Source organism: Mustela nigripes, chromosome 8 (assembly GCF_022355385.1).
Source record: "Mustela nigripes isolate SB6536 chromosome 8, MUSNIG.SB6536, whole genome shotgun sequence".
Taxonomy (NCBI): Eukaryota; Metazoa; Chordata; class Mammalia; order Carnivora; family Mustelidae; genus Mustela; species Mustela nigripes.
The window spans coordinates 54588396-54605635 of NC_081564.1; the positions used below are offsets into that span (position 1 = coordinate 54588396).

At 41.5% G+C, this 17240-nt stretch overlaps 1 protein-coding gene across 5 annotated transcripts in view; it reads left to right on the forward strand.

Moving 5' to 3' along the window:
* The window catches only part of MAPRE2 (microtubule associated protein RP/EB family member 2), a 196180-nt gene that overhangs the window by 86795 nt on the left and 92145 nt on the right, over positions 1-17240 (forward strand). Inside the window, exon 1 of one of the 5 annotated variants that reach the window (XM_059409452.1) lies at positions 12997-13275. The exons of the other annotated variants lie outside the window; for them this stretch is intronic. Coding sequence (XP_059265435.1) covers positions 13157-13275 — 119 coding nt within the window. The 5' untranslated portion in view covers positions 12997-13156. Of the gene's footprint in view, positions 1-12996; positions 13276-17240 lie in introns of those variants that run through there. 5 annotated transcript variants of the gene reach the window in all.

A 17240-nucleotide genomic window follows, 5' to 3' on the forward strand; every position in this document is an offset into this window, starting at 1 on the left:
CTTCCTTCCTTCCTTCCTTCCTTCCTTCCTTTAATTCTTTAACAACCATGTGTGGAAGAAGTGGGGAGTTTTTGATTTATGATTTATTTATGATTCTGATGGAATCAATATCCCTTCTTGAATCTGGGTTACCTTGACTGGCAAGTTATGCTTTGGGACTTCCAAGAGTAGATTCTGAAACCCCATGCTCTCCTTGCCTGTTCTTGAGGATGATCATGGTTGGCATCCAGCCGCCATTTTGTGAGGGAGCCCAGCCATGGGGAGAGGTGTGTGTTGGTGTTACCCCAGAGCCCCAGCTGAGGTCCCAACCAAAAAGCAATATCGACCACCAGTTGTGAGGCTGAGGAAGCCACTGAGATGACCAGTGGTCACCCAGCCCTCTAATTACAACTGCATGAGAGATCATAAATGACAACCACCTACTGTGTCTAGTCAACCTGCAGAATAAATAAAAAATAAGGTGACTGCTATTGTAACTCACTAAGTTTTGGAGTGATTCCTTACACAGCAATAGAGATGCAACAGGGTGTTGGTGTTATCTGTATTACTGCATAGCAGATGATCCCCAAACTCCTAAACTTAAAACAACCAATTTGTTAAAGCTCCAGGTTTTGTGCATCAGGAACTCAGGAAGGTCTTGGGTAGGCAGTTTGTCTCTGATCCACGTAGTGGATCACTATCCTCTGTGGTGGCTGGGGCAGGATGATGTTTCTTCAGTCACGGCCTTGGAACTCTGTGGGTTCACCACCACTCCCTATCACTCCACTCCTCCTTCCCTCCTCCTTCCTCCCCATGTTCTCTTCTTCTGGGGCCTCTTCACATAGCTGGTACTTCCCAGAGCATGGTGATGGAGGACAGTTGAACTTCTTACAGGGAAGTTGGCTTCCAAGAGACAAAGGCAGAAGCTACTAGTCATTATAAAGTCTAGCCTAGGAACTAGTTCATGTAATTTTTATGCCAATAAAATCTGTTGTTTAAGATCTGTGCTTCAAAGCTGCCACAAATCCTGCCTAAATTTACGGGGAGAAGAACTAGATCAAACCTCTAAAGGGAAAAGGGTAAACCATTACAGCCTCAGTAGATCAAGCAAGAACTAGCTTTTTATCTCAAAGTATTACCTTGAGAATGTTAGTATACCCCATTTTATGGATAAAGAAGCTGAGGCTAAAAGAAGTTACTTACCAAGCTCACTCAACTTTTAAGGACCAGAATCCAGATTCAAACTTGAGTAGATTCCACATACAAGTAAGATCATATGGTATTTGTCTTTCTCTGTCTGACTTCCTTTGCTTTGCAAAAGGCCCTCAAGGTCCATCCATGTTGTCCCAAATGGCAATACATCTCAGTTTGTTATGGCTGAATAATATTCCACTTTTGGGGGGGGGGGGATGTACCACATTTTCCTTATCCATTCACCTGTCTGTGGACATTTTAGGTTGCTTCCATGTCTTAGCCATTGTAAATAATGCTGCTGTGGAGATAGGGGTGCAGATACTTATTCAGTTAGTGGTTTCATTTCCTTCCCGTTACAACCCAATAATAGAATCACTGGATTATAAGGTACTTCTGTTTTTCATGTTTTGAGGAAACTCCGTACTGTTTTCCAGAGCAGCTATACCAATTTACATTCTCATCAATAGGGGACAAAGATCCCCTTTGCTCCACATCCTTGCCAACACTTATTTCTTGTCTTATTGATACCAGGCATTCTAAGAGGTGTGAGGTAATACCTCATTGTGGTTTTGATTTGCATTTCCTTCATAATTAGTGATGCTGCGCTCCTTTACAGGTACCCATTGGCCATTTGTATGGCATTTTGGGGAAAATGTCTCTTTAGTTCCTCTCCATTTTTTTTTTTTAATTTTTAAAATTTATTTGACAGAGAGAGAGAGAGAGCACAAGTAGGCAGAAAGGCAGGCAGAGAGAAAGGGGGAAGCAGGCTTCCTGTTTAATAGAGAGCCTGATATGGAGCTCCATCCCAGGACCTTGAGATCGTGACCTGAGCTGAAGGCAGAGGCCTCAACCCACTGAGCCACCCAGGTGCCCCACCTCTCCATTTTTTAAATGATTGTTTTTTGCTATTTAGTTATATGAGTTCTTTATATATTTTGGATATTAACCCCTTACTAAGTATGACTTGCAAATACTTTCTTCTGTTTATGGGTTGCCTTTTCATTTTGTTGATGGTTTCCTTTGCGATATAGGAGATTTTAGTTTGATGTAGTCCCACTATTTGTTTTTGCTTTTGTTGCTTTTGCTTTGGTCAAATCCAACAAATAATTGTCGGATTGACATCAAGGAGCTTAACCTCTATGTTTCCTTCAGGAGTTTAAAGGTTTATGTCTTACATTTAAGTCTGGAAACTATTATGCCTTTTTCTATATGGTGTGAAGTAGGGGTCCTGTTTCATTCTAGTGTGTGTAGCTGTCCAATTTTCCCAGCACCATTTATTGAAGAGATTATACTTTCCCCATTGTATATTCTTGCCTCATTTTTCATAAATTAATCTTATAGAGGCACCTGGGTGGCTCAGTTGGTAAAGTGGCCTACTACTAATTTTGTCTCAGGTCATTATCTCGGGATTGTGGGATGGAGCCCCACATGGGGCTCTGTGCTAGGCAGGGGGTCTGCTTGAGTTTCTTTCCCTCTGCCTCTCTGCCTCCCATCATCTCCCCACCCCCTCAGTGCACACCTGCTAAAAATAAATAAGTAAATCTTAAAAAAAAATTCTATATATATAGGTTTATTTCTGGGCTCTCTATTCATTCCATTGATCTATGTGTCTGTTTTTGTGCCAGTGCCAATCTTTTTTTATTAGTGCCATTTTACAATATAGTTTGACCTCAGGAAGTGTGATGCCTCCACCTTCATCCTTAAGATTGGTTTGTCTATTCTGGATCTTTTGTGATACCTTACAAATGTTAGGATTGTTTTTTGTTTGAAAAAAAATGCCATTGGAGCTTTGATAGGGATTTCATTACATCCGTAGATTGCTTTGGACAGTATTAACATTTTAACAATATTATCCATGAACATGGAATACCTATTTGTGTCTTCAGTTTCTTTCATCAGTGTTTTATGGTTTTCAGTGTATAGGTCTTTTACCTCCTTGGTTAAATTTACTCCTAGGTATTTTGTTCTTTGTTATGCCATTGTAAATGAGATTAATTTCTCTTTCTGATAGTTGATTACTATATAGAAATGCAATTGGCTCTGTAAATTAGTTTTGTACCCTGCAACCTTACTGAATTTACTTATTCTAACAGGTTTTTCTTGGAGTTGGGATGGGGGTTCTATGCCATATCCTATCATCTGGAAATAGTGACAATTTTACTTCTTTCTGATTTGGATGCTTTTTATTTCTGCCCCACAATTTATATTATTTTCTTAATTCTAAAGTGTTATCTTCAGTAAGGAGGGAATTATCTCTGCCCCCCACCACAAGTGCATGGGCGCATACACGCATACACACACACACACACACACACATTACAGCTTTAATAGTTTTTTAAATGCTAGAGAAATATTCTAAACAGCTTGATCATAGGTCTAACTCAATCAATCCTTAGGACCAGGAAGATGGAATATTGTAATTGGCAAACTCTACTAGAATCACAAGGTTTTAAGTTCCCAGCAGGATGGAAAGACATGAATAATAAAAATTCACTAGACATACCATTGCTTCTTGTTTATAATAATCCCATTGCATCCTTGAAGGCTGGTGGGATCCTCCCTGAAGACTAGAATTAGGGGCTTGGGGGAAGGTAGGAGAGGCAGGTGGTGTAGGAGAGCTAGAACTGATTGTAGCTCTATCAGCTGACTATTAAATTCTTGTGGCTTTCCATATGTTGTTGAGACTAAGATCCTTTTGTATTTCCTAAGAATCTGATAACTTCACATATTTTTAATTAATTAAATGGAAGCTGGTTGAAAGTGACCCTTTGTCTTCATGTGCTCCATACTCTGTAGGTGGACACTTCATGTTCTGTAGATATTTAGTGAATGTGAATTGAGAACTTGAAGGTAGAGTACTTGGCTTTTAAGCTCTTGAATAAACAATGTATAGGCTCTAATTAAACCATTTCTGATAGAAACTTAGTCTTCATGACTTCCAGTTGCTTTTTTTTTTTTTTTTTTTTTAATGAACTAGCTTCTTTAATTTTCTTCTTAAAAAATTTTATTTGGATGAGGTCAGAAATTGGGAAATTTCTCTTCCATTACTCACACTGCTTCCCAGCTGTTAGCCTCATGTTCTCCTGACACACTGTAGAGGAGACATCAGTGAGCCACAGCTCTGGTGCCAAGTACACCAGACTTGACAGAGAAGCCCCAGGCTCTAGAAGACCTACCCTCCCTGTGTCTCTGTTTGCCATTGGTGGCCTGAGTTGTGGGCGGCTCTGAAACTCTGAAGGCCCCGGTACCTGTTAGAACTACTCTCTTCACCACTCACGTACCCTGCCTCCTGGCTTCACATTTATGTTAGTGAGTCCCTTCACTCAGTTTGAACTTCTTAATATCAAAGTCAGAAATAAAACCAAACGGGTTAGTTGACTTTTGGGAGCCCTAAGGAAATCCTCTCTTGAAAGCTTTTGTGCCTTCCGAAGATTGATTGTTAATGGAACCCACAGTCTCTTCATTTCTCTTGCCACTCAGTTGAGCCCAGATGCCTTTTATCCTTTTTCAGTTGTCCTACCCAGTCAGTTCAACAAGATGTGCTCAATTTGAACATGGAAATAAAATAGGGGAAGGAAATGAAAGAATTTCATGAGCTTGGGTCAGACACATTTCCCTAAGAGCTCTCAAATAGGCTTGTCTCTAGCTGGATGGTTGAATTACAACAATCTTGATGTAGTGAAAATGAAAGCAGATTTTAACTTCGGAAATAAGTACCAAAAAAAAAAAAAGAAAAAAAAAAGCCCATGATCTTCTCTCCCCTCCAGAAGATAGCAAAGAAATGGGCATTGAGGGGCCCCTGGGTGGCTCAGTGGGTCAGGGCCTTTGCCTTCGGCTGGGGTTATGATCCCAGGATCCTGGGATCAAGCCCCCTATCTGGCTCTATGCTCAGCAGGGAGCCTGCTCCCCCCACCCCCGGCCCCGCCTCCCTCTCTGCCTGCTTGTGATCTCTGTCTGTCAAATAAATAAATAAAATCTTAAAAGTTTTTAGAAATGGGCATTGATAGTTAAAGTTTATTCAGGAAAAAAAAGTTAATTACTATCAATAATTATTATCAAAAGTTAATTACTATCAATAAAGGTAAGAAAAGACACCCCTCCCCGCCCATCTTTTCCTTAAGCATAATTTTCAGTTCCTATCTTTTTACTTCTTCTAATCCCTTAATTCCACAGATAGTGCTCTTCTGTAACAGCTTCCCATCCCTTCCTGGTTGCCCCTGCCTTCAGTTTTTTCATGGCTTTACCTCCTTGCTCCCTAGACTGAATTAATTGCCTTCAGGGCAGCAATCTATAGTCTCTTACCTCCCCAAACTTCTGATGTCTGATGTCTCATCCCTGCTGTTTCCGAACCTTAGATTCTGCATTCTCACACCAAGGTTTTAGAAGGCAGGCTGTTGTTAGTAAGAATGACGATGGACACCTGGCAGGTATGTTCCTGCCCAGCTCTGCAGCTTCCTGGCTGGTGATCAGGCGAAGTTATTTTTAGCCAGTTACCTCCTCTGACAAAGCGGTGATTTAAAATCGCTCCTTAATGGTGATTTTAAATCGCTCCTTATAAGTTCATATACTTACTCGATTAAAGCATAGCACTTGGCCCATCAAAAAGGATTGAATAAATGTTAGGTGTTGCTATTGCTATTGTTGTCATTGTTAAAATTCCACATCTTTGTCAGCAGATGTTGCTAACGCTTCTACAAATAAAAGGTTTCTAACTTTGGTGTTAAGGCAGACTCTTTACAACGGGCATTCAGAGCCCTGGTCCCTCTTTAACCTTCCTGAACTCCTCTCTTCCAACTGCTCCTCTATCCCATGATGTACACACTCGTTCTAGTGCTAAGTTCCATGAGGCCAAGGCATCTTGTCTCTGTTTTGTCAATTTCTATATTGTCAGTGCTTAGCATTGTTCCTGGCACATTGTAGGTGCTTTATAAATATTTATTGAAGGACTCTAGCTGGAGCCCCGATACAAACATCACTGCCTTGGTGAAGCTTTTCCTGTTTCCCCAGGCATGGTTACTGTATTTTCTATATTTCTGTGATACTTAATACATTCTTCAATTAACATTCATCACATTGTATTTTTATGGAAAACATATTTAAGGCTCTTAAATTCAGCCAGCTGGTATAATTCAAAAGCACATTCTTATTTAATACAGTGAAACCTCACACTGCATAGGTTTGATTGAATGATTACAGAAATCCTAATGCCCTGTGTTTTTAAATTGCATTCCCATCATGTCCTATGAATTATCCCACAAAATTAAGTCCAAGCTTGAGAAAATCCAAGGAAAAGCCAATTAGAAAACTCCAGCACACAGAGACATCTTGGGCAGTGGCTTGTCCTGTGTCATGACATTACAGAAACCTCACTATTTTACTAGCAGATAGGGAGGACCCTTGCAAAATTCTGCATGAAAATAGTAGCGTAGCTATAAATGTGGCTGATAGGGAATTTCAAAAGTCAATCACGGATGAGCACACCTCTTAGGTGTGTTTTGGGTGGGGGGGGAAATTCACCAGTTTTAAGTAAAATTTTATTCCGAAAAACCAGGAGGCAATTACATATCTTAAAATTCTCATAAGATCTAAAGAAAGAACTAAAAAAATCTGCTATGTCTTGGGGTTAAAAGCAGTGAAAAAGACAAGAGCCAATCCTAAATACATTTCTATGCCACCAATGCAATGTCAGAGCCAGCACCACTGGCTGGCCAATTGTATATTCATTCCACTGCTATCATTTTGGGTGTGGGGCGTATTTTAAGCTCTTGATTGATAAACTGTCCCTGCCATTCTGTACTGGAAAATGTCCTAGAACATACACATGGGAGAAATTACTTTTCCCAGGGCAAGAGTGCGACTGCTAAGTGGAATTCTGTCTGCAATCGGAGGTGATAACAATCTACAGAAGCCCCCATCCGAAGTGGTGTGACAGCTGTGAATGCCTTTGACAGCAGCGATTATCAGCTTCAGTGAACACGTTTTCACCTGGAAAGGCATTTGTGATGAGCAGGAGCTTCTGGAATGGAATCGGGATTAACAGCCATTCCTGGCTAACGATTTCATATCTTTTCTGCTATCATCTCTTGGATTTCTCAAATCCAAGACAATACAAAATCCCTGTCCTAGATGAACTTCACATGTTGGAGCAATAGAAAGACAATGACTTTGGTGGTGCTCACTGACTGAAGTCTCCAGAGAAATGTGATTGTGCTATAGCCTAGAAAGTCTGAAAATTAGAATCTGTGTTGGTACCTAGTTCTGTCCTCCTTGAGTGGACCTGTGTGTTGAGACTTCTGATGGTTTCCCTTTTTTTCCTTGTTGTTCTCATAGTTCTGTATCCTCTGGGTCTGCTCTCCAAGCAATCCTGCTCTCCAAACATGCATTTTAAATATTTGAAAACCAATAGTGGTGGTGGGGGGTCAATAGATGCACTAGAATGGGAGCTCAGAAGAAGGGTCAGTTCATCTGGTGCCTAACAGGTGCTCATTAATGAACATATTGAAGGGATATTTCTGGGAACGTTTTTTCCCAGTGCAATAAGTGCAAATACTTATTCTGGGTCGTTGCCAATACTGTGTATGAACCTTGATTTAATATCTCCTCCTTCCTCAAAGATCTTAGATGAGTCGGAATATGAGTGATTTTGCAGAGAATTTCAGTTCTCCCTACTTGAATAATTTATTTTCTTCAGAAATCATTGATGGGATCTGATCTGAAATCCAACCTCTTAAAAAATATATTTGAAAAAAATATATTTGAGAACACCTCTCTGAATCCAGGAAACCCTCCTCTGCCCTTATATGATTCAAACTTTATGACATTTGGCCTGAGAGACTTTCTCTCTGAAACTTGTTTGTCCCTTGGGCAGAGAGAAACTATTCTTTGATTTGTCCCACCAGGCAAAAATCCCCCTCAGTAGTTCTTTGCAGGCTTGTTTTGTATCCCTAAGCTTCTAAAGAGTTCCATGGCAAGCTTTCTCTTTCTCTCTGAGGGCACCAACACCCACCACTTCAGTTATCACCTGTGAGATAATTTCCTTCAAATCCTATGTACCTCTAAGTCAAACACAACAAATAAATTCAAGGACCCATATATTCCCTTAGTCAACAAATACTTAATGAACATCTCCTATATGTGAAGCCCAGTAACTACTCATTCTCTCACCACTCAGATATTCTATAAGTACTTTTTTTTTTTTTTTTTAATGTCCAAACACCTTGAGAACCTTTCTTCCAGAAGGGCAATTCAATCTGTATTTCCTAGCTTGATTAATGATACCATTATTCACTTGGCCACCCAAGCCATAAACTTGGGATTCATTTGAAATGTCTTTCTTCACCACCCACCCATAACTTCCATTAATGATGGTGCCTACATCCAGTTAGTCAAATAATCCTAGCTGTTACACCCTGAGAACTCAGATCTGTGCTTTCTTCTACAGCCCCTTGGTCACTGTTTGAATTTAGGCCTTCATCACTGATTCATTTTAGACTTCTCTGATATATTCTCCACACTACTGGCATCAGACCTTGGTGATAAGCAAATTTCACCATTAATTTCTCTCCCTAACGTACTTCATGGTTCTAAAACACCTTCCAAATTAAGGTCAAGCTCCTTAGCAGGGCCATGGCACTCTTCTGTCCCTGGTCCTTGCCTGATCTCCTGTCACTCTGTAACCTGCTCTTGGTCCATACCAAACATACTGCTGTTTCCCAGAGACCCCACATCCTAGCCTACCTCTGTACCGAAGTATAGCTGCTTGAGAAATCTTTTATCTTCACCCCACACTACCATTTCTATTTCAAATACCATACAGCCTAATGGATGAGCATCAGAACTTTGGGGCCAAGAAAACCTGATGTCCAATACTAGACAAGTTACTTTTCTTTTCGCCTCAATTTTGTCATTCGGGGTTTTGTAAGAATCAAGTTAGGTATTTGTTGAATAACTGAATGAATGGTGTGTTCATTTAGTGCCTGCTGGCTTCCAGGCTCCATTTTAAGAGCTGCAGAGATAGCAGTGAACAAAACAGTTGGATCTCCTTCCCTAAAGGATCTTATATTCTAGCTTGCACAGAGGAAGTGAAAAAAATAGTTATAATTATTACTCATTAGGCTTCGGTGATATTTCCTTGGGGTAACTTTTCAGACCCACTTCCTAATTTTCTTCCTGAATTGGGTGTTCCTCCTCTATGGGCCTATGTCACCCTATATGGTGCTATGATTACAGCATGACGTATCATAATTGCTGGTATTTTTATCTTGCTCGCTACAATCCTATGAGTTCCTCGAGGATCAAGCCTGGGACTTCTCTTTTTATTGTACCAGCTTCTGATACACAAGACTATACCTTAAAATAACATTTACCACTAAAGAGCATTTGTCATATGCTGGACATTGTGTTAGCTACCTTAAATATATTCTGTAACTTAATCTCCCAGCAACCGTATGAAACCAGTGTCATTACACCTCCTTTCTAGGTGAGGAAAGTGAAGAAACCAAATCTTGCAGATGCAAAGTAACTCGCTCAGGTCACACAGCCAGCGTGTAGTGAAACCCAGCGGGGGACTCCAGTAGGCTCTAGAGCCCCAGTTTTAATCATGATGCTTGATGCTTGATGAGAAGAGCCATTTCTCCATAGGGCAGTTGGAGATTTATTGTCTGCATGTATTTTATTTTAGAAACACTTAGGCACATAGGACAAAACCTCAATCCAGACTTGGATGTTCATAGATGCTTTAGCAAAGGTATTCTTTTCTATAATTGATCTATGTGACTGTCCTCACCCTGCTGAGAGGTGGGGAAACAAATGGTTTTAAACTTGCCAATTCATAGGATTATAGTCTCTTGCAATTTTGACTGACCTTGAGTAGTTCCAACTCTTGGGTAATGGTTCAGTTTTTTAACTATCCTTGCCTCTCCCTAACCCTTATGCCAAGCCATACCAAGCCACTGATTTTAGTCTTTATTGTGCTGGGGCTAACCTTGCCCAGTTGGGGAGGGAGGTGATGGGGAGACACTCCTTGAGGTGTTATTTCTCAGAGTCTCAAATGGGAAAGGAGGTCAGAGTAAGTCCGCAAAGCCTGCGAACAAAGCTAAACCTCTCTTAACATCTCCCTTGGAGACCTGCTTTTTCCACCTTTCATCTTCTTCCTACACTCAGTCGGATTTGGAAGGGGTAGACTCTTTCCTCCCCCTTCTTGCCTTTTCTGCATTTTCCCTGTGTCCTACATCCTCATTCCCAAAGTGGAACTTGCCCTCTCCTTTTCCCTAGGGCTAAACAGGAGAATGGCTGCCAGCCTACTTGATTTATGGGAAAAGGAATGAAAACACATCTGTTTAGTATTTTTAAATTATTACCCCGGTTACCCCAGTGTCTCAGAGGGTCATCACAGGTCTCTGGAGCTCTCTGGGTCCCTCCATCGTAACATGGCTCATGGCAGTCCCAGAGAAAGATTTACAGGAGCTCTTAGATCCCTCTTTCACCTGACTCACTGCCCTTCACCTCAACCCAAGTTCTTGGCCATAGTCCTCTTTGTTTATGAGCAACTTAGACACAGTGGGAGTACTGTCTCCACAAAATAATTTGATACAGCCAATGAGCTGTACATTCAAATTCTGACAAATTTAGTCCCTATGATAATATCAGTTATGTCATATGTATTACTTAACTATGAGATCATGGAGAAGTAAGCTGTACTAAAGAACCCAAAATGAGGGCGCCTGGGTGGCTCAGTGGGTTAAGCCGCTGCCTTCGGCTCAGGTCATGATCTCAGGGTCCTGGGATCGAGTCCCGCATCGGGCTCTCTGCTCAGTAGGGAGCCTGCTTTCCTCTCTCTCTCTCTGCCTGCCTCTCCATCTACTTGTGATTTCTCTCTGTCAAATAAATAAATAAAATCTTTAAAAAAAAAAAAAGAACCCAAAATGAGAGGATGTACTCTGAAAACATTAAATACTTCATTTGTAGACAGCTTTTCACCTTCAGACTATCCTAAAGAAAGGGGAAGCTTTTGTGAAAGGGAACAAATTAGTAAGGAAATTGACAACCATGGGACCAGTAACAGAAATAGAGGAACTGTAATCTTTGTAGTGATGACTACACTCTCAAGCCTCTTTAGTTCAGCCTGCAATGTATCTTTTACTTACATTTGTCTGTGTATCTTGCAAGTCTTAGTTCTGAAGTAGATTCTTACTGTATGAGGGGGGAAAGTCTCAGGTATGCTGAGATATAGATTTTAAAAAATCAACTTGTACACTATGAGTTCACTGGAAAGACAGAAAAATAAAGCTAAGATGCCCAAAAGAAGAATATGAAATAGGAAAAAAAGATCCCCTTGTTTGAGATTATCATTACCATCTGGGTTGTGAACTCTCTGATTCTAATTCTAGAAACTTGATGCCAGAAATAACTTATTACTAGGGAGATAGGCTGGAGAATTGTCGGGAATGACAAGGTTGTTTTTTGTTTGGTTTTTTAAAAATATCTATACCACAAAATGATAAAGCTGATATACCAAATAATGATGTGAAGAGATGAGCCCATATAGCCTTGTACTTTCTTTTATACCCCAGTTCTTCCCTTCTCACCCAACAGAAGGTCAGAGACCACTTTTGATAAGCAGAAAATCCTTTAAACTCTCTTCTCTCTGGAGGAAAGAAATGGATGCATCTGGGGTCTGTTGAGAGTTTATAATCTAATCCATCGACGTTGCCTAGTACTAGCAATTCTGTTCACAGCTCTTTTCACAGTGGTCATGTTGGGAGTGTACATAAAGTACTTGATTCTTACCTTGATCTATATTTATGAGCTCACATTAAATATAGATCAGTACTGTCCAATCACATTGAAAAAAGCATGTCATTTTGATGTTCCAGTTCACCACTTCCTAGCTCTGTGACCTTGAGCAAGTTACTTAATCTCACCAGTTTACTCATTTTAAAATAGGGACAATGCTAATAGTACCTGCCTCATGTCCAGTGTATTTGAAAACTACACTGCAATGATATAGAACAGCTAGAATGTTGAAAGCTTCCAAATACTAATTGAGTTTGGGCTGGTTTAATTCAAATGAAAATAAAATAAATGGCAAGGAGTTAATTATCTGTATCAAGAGGCAATTTAAGAATTTGAATGGGAAGTCTTGGATAACCACCATCATGTTCTAAAATGGTGGCTATTTTTTATTCATTTTTTTAAAAACCCTTTGAGGATTCTTTTCTGCAGAAAATCTCATTTGCAATCTTTAATCTTCACATAATTAAAGTAAAGCCTGCACTGATTCGAAGGAAATACAGTTTCCTCGTAGGTCTTCAGGTTTGGGGCTTTTTTGGGGGAAGCGGATGCTGCTGTTGAGGGAATGGGGGAGGAAGCTGGAAATCTGAACCCCCTTAGTCTGGTACATTTTCTGGAGCAGGCCACCAGGTCTTTGTATATTTTTTTGCGACCAGACCGAGTTTAATTTGAATGCTGTAAGATCTTGGTATTGAAGGAGTTAAAGGGTCTCCCACACCCCTCTGCCTGAATCGTTCTTTTGTGTACACAGCTGCAGTTGGAGCACGGGTCGAAAAGGAAATGGTTAGAGGAAGAGCTGGTTTTCAGACGAGGCAAGTCTGTAAGGGGGGCCTGGGGTGGCCTGGGGTTTTACATGCCAGATGTAGGCCTGCCCCGGTGCCTGCCTGGAGCTGCTGGCATGGTCACGCCTCGGCCCTGTGCGAATTGAGGCGAGGTGATGAGTTAGCGGGTTGCTATGGTGACGGGGCCCGGCCACGTGACCCGGGGCTGCTGCCGGCGCTTTGACGTCAGCAGCCGGGAGGGCGGGACGCAGGAGGGCGGGGCGGGAGCCGAGCTGGGAGAAGGGAGCCAGCGAGCAGGCGGCAGGCAGGCACGGTCTGCGCGAGGAGCAGGCGAGCGGGAAGACGAGACGCAGCCACCTTCCTCACCAGCCAGCCCTCCGCGGTTTGTTCCCTTCCTCGGGAGTGCGCCAATGCCTGGTCCGACCCAAACCCTGTCCCCAAATGGCGAGAACAACAACGACATCATCCAGGATAACGGGACCATCATTCCTTTCCGGAAGCACACAGTGCGCGGGGAGCGTTCCTACAGGTAATGGGGCTGGCACCGGGCGCGGCGCCGGGCGGGGGAGCTCGGCGGGGGCGCGCGGAAATCCGGCCCGTTATATAATGGAGCGGACACTGCGCCGGGACCGGGCTGCAGACGTGCGTTCGCCCCGGCGCTTGTGATCATTTGCTGTGTTTCCATGTGTCATGTTGGCTATGCGCTGAGGCTTCACCAAGGCAGATGGAGAGCATTTTGTGAATAGGTTTGCTGCCTCCGAGGGGTCTCCTTCCATCTCCTTCCTTCCACGCTGATAAAAATGCAAGCAATTTCCCCCCCCTCTCCAAAGGGAGACAGGCTGTAGCACTTCCTTTCCTCCTTTCCTTTAGATTTTAAAGGAACCATTGGATAGGCTGTGCCGAGAGGCAGGGAACAGGAGGATGGCGAGAAAAATGTTTGAGCTTGCCCTGGTGTGTGTGCAGGAAAGATGGAATCCTCTAGATTAAGCTGCAGTCTGTGATGTTAAACCGCCAGATTGATGGAGCTTTGTAAGAATTCTGCTCGCTGATTGGTGCAAGGATTGACAGCAGAGGTCACGGTGTCAGACATTCGCCAAAATTTTCTCCATAGAACCCATGGTTTATTAGAAAGAGACTGGACTGCAGTGGACCTGAGGAAACCCGGGTGCCGTTATGCATTTTCTTAGGAGTTTATAGCGTCCGCATGGGTGGGGGAGCCCGCCCTTCTTTAAACAGTGGGAAGGTAATTCCTGCTATTTTGCGGAGGTTTAATTTGAGGATGGGACTGATCCTGGTCATTGTATTGTGAGCTTTTTGATTAATGAGTGGGTCTGTATGGTTGGCATCATTTTTACATTAGCATATCTGGCAATATGTTCTAGTAGATAAGCTCATTAAAATTGTTTGCATTGTTTGATAAGGATAACAATGTAATGGAGAATGCAGCTAGAGTCTAATGCAGCTCAAGGCCAGACTTGAAGGGAGACTGATAGCTTCCCTCATATTTCTTCTGAAGTTCTTTTGTACTGGGGTAGTTATTTTTAAATGTTACCTTGATAACCACTAACAATGCTTTTGCTTCAAGGCAGAGCACACATACCTCTAGAGCGCATCCTCTCAGTTAGTGAGCAACAGGAAATAACTCTTTTTTTTTCTTTCTTTTTTTCTTTTTTTTTTTTTTTCATCTAAACGCTCCAATGGTATTGTGGGTAGAATATTCAGTGTGTGTAAATATAACATATTTGTAAAATGGGACCCAAAGCACCCCACTTCCTCTCTGACCAAAAAAACCCTATTTGCTGACTCAAAAAGAAAAATTTATAAGCAACCTTTGCCCTGCCATCTCCGGCAGTTATATAAATACTTGGAGTTAATTTTGGCTGTGCCCATGAGGTCACCAAAATCTCATGCCTTATGGTTCCAACTAATATGTTGACATGGCATCTTTACAGAGTCCAAGCGCTTGTTATTAATATAAACCAAAATTGGTCCACAACGTCTGGGACTCTCCTCTTGGAGATCCTTGTGATTGGAACATTGGGTCCCTTCTCTCCCTTACTCATCCACCTTTCCCTGTGAACATTCCAAAGCCTAAAATAGAATTTAAAAACAAAAACCCCGAGTTGCTTTTAAACCTCACTTAGTTCAACTGTCCATATAGGTAATATGATTTGAAGCCTTCATTTTGTCAGCGATTTAATCTCTGCCACATAAGTAGCAGTTGTTTTTAAGACGGAGTTCGAATTTTACCACATAGGCCAAAGGAGGTTGCTTAGTTGGGTTTTATTAGTCATATGAACAAACTTGAAATGGCGGTGGAAAATGACTTGGTTGGAAAGGTTAAATGCTACCTTTTGGTGATAAAATATTGCTTTAAAGTAAAAGCTTAGTTATCTTTTCAATTCAATCTAAGTTATTTTCATTTCCTAAATTATATCCAGTTTGTTTTCTGAGTCCCTGTAATGGTACCTGAAGTTATATGAGAGGGAAAAAAAAAAAAAAAAAAAAAAACTGAATTTAAAGAAAAGACCTGACTGGAGAAATTCTTAAGTCAGTAAGAGCATTATTTCATTTGTATTTTATGTAACAGGATTACTGGACACCATAGTGAGAGGTGTCATAGGTTAAATGAAGAAGGAATCCTCCAAAGTTTTATTGGTATTGTATTACACAAAGGGTGTATGCTGAGACAGACACACCTTATGTTTTCTTTGGTCTGCTCTGCTTTCAAAGTGCATGGCCAATGTAGTATAACTACCACTTATTTTTTTGAAGGGGCGTGGGGAAAGGAAAAATGTGAGACCTGTTTCTATCCAGGAAGTGTTCCATAATTATTTTGGCATCCTGAGGCTGGAATAATATTGCCATTTAATTGCTGAGGAAACTTGGAAGGTACTGTGAAAGCCCAAATAGAGAGATTTAACGAAATAAATTTTGCTTAGGTGGTGGGTCCATTATAGCCCTCAAAAATGACATGTGCTGAAGAGGTCGGTTTGAGTTCCTTGGAGGGGACAACCCAGAGCCCTGGGATGATCAAAGGGAACTCTTCCTGATTCCTTCGCTGTGTTGTAGGTAGGCCTCAAGCGGGTCCTTTACCTTTGGCCTTATTTTCTACAGTTGCTCATGGCATGTAAGATTATCTCCTTGCATTCTTACAGAGTCACTGTGAGGTTAGCTTCAAACATTTAAAACAAAGACTTTCATAAAAGATCTACATAGATCAAGAAGAATGCTGTTATTACTCTTCCAGGAGGTAACAGGTGAGGAGAGGAGAGGACACCTAGGGAATAGTACTGTTCTTTCTAGTAATGTCAGGTGACCACTCGTCCCAGCAAAAGACCTTCTTGTCATGCCATTTGCACTAGATTGTTCATGGATAAGGGTCAAATATGGTTCATGACCATATGGTTCACATATCTCACTCCAGGTATCTCTTTGTGTAAACTAAGTCCATTTGTATAGTCTGGACCAGAGAGGGTGGTTCACCATTATCGAAACCCATGCTTACTTTGATTAGAAGAGCAAGTTACCTTTAGGAAATTATCCTTCTAGTAGTAATTTCAGTCAAAGGAGGCCAGTGCAAAAATGGCTCAGCAGAGCCATGTGGATATTTCTACTGTGTGATTGCCTTCTTGGACCCAGCTTCCTCATTGCATTTATGAGCACTGGAAATCCATATATTTTAAGAGGTGCTTAAAAAACAAATGTGGCTTGGGCCATCTGAGGTGATAGTGTTTAATTCACAGAACGAATGAGTCGGGCTCTGGCTCTCCCTGGAGAAGCTACTCCCTATAGCTCTGTTTCATGCAGATGCTTGTAGGAAATGAGATTTATTAACTGGCCCTCTGCCCAGTGCATCCTTGTTTGCATACTCCAGTCTCTTAAGAATGAATGTATAAGTCCAGGGGACTATTTCCACATGGGTGTTTGAACATGCAATACAGTAGAATATGTTTCTGAATACTAAAAACAAAAACAAAAAAACAAAAACAAAACCCCAAACCAACTTGGCCCCAGGAAATGGACTGTAAAGAAAGGCAAAACTAAAACTTAAGCCTAAGACATTGGCTCTCCCACCCAGCTTGGCCAGTTTTGAAAAATGAACTCTTAAGAAAAACAAAAAGAAATACTGTGTGTGTATAAAAGACATTTGTGAAAGTCTGTCCCATTTAACAGAGGCTGTTGTAAGGTGGCTTACTGTGATGAGAGTATAGATTTCAGATCCCTTGCTCCCCAGGTCAGCAGCTGCAGATGGGGGGAAGTCTAGCTTCACTTGTATGTTGCCTACATATTAGTATCATCTAGGTTTGCTGCTGTCATAGAAGTTACTAAAAATGGTGATTTTTTTTTTTTAAGATTTTATTTATTTATTTGTCAGAGAGAGAGGGAGCGCGAGCACAAGCACAAGCAGACAGAGTGGCAGGCAGAGTTAGAGGGAGAAGCAGGCTCCCTGCAGAGCAAGGAGCCAGATGTGGGACTCGATCCCAGGATACT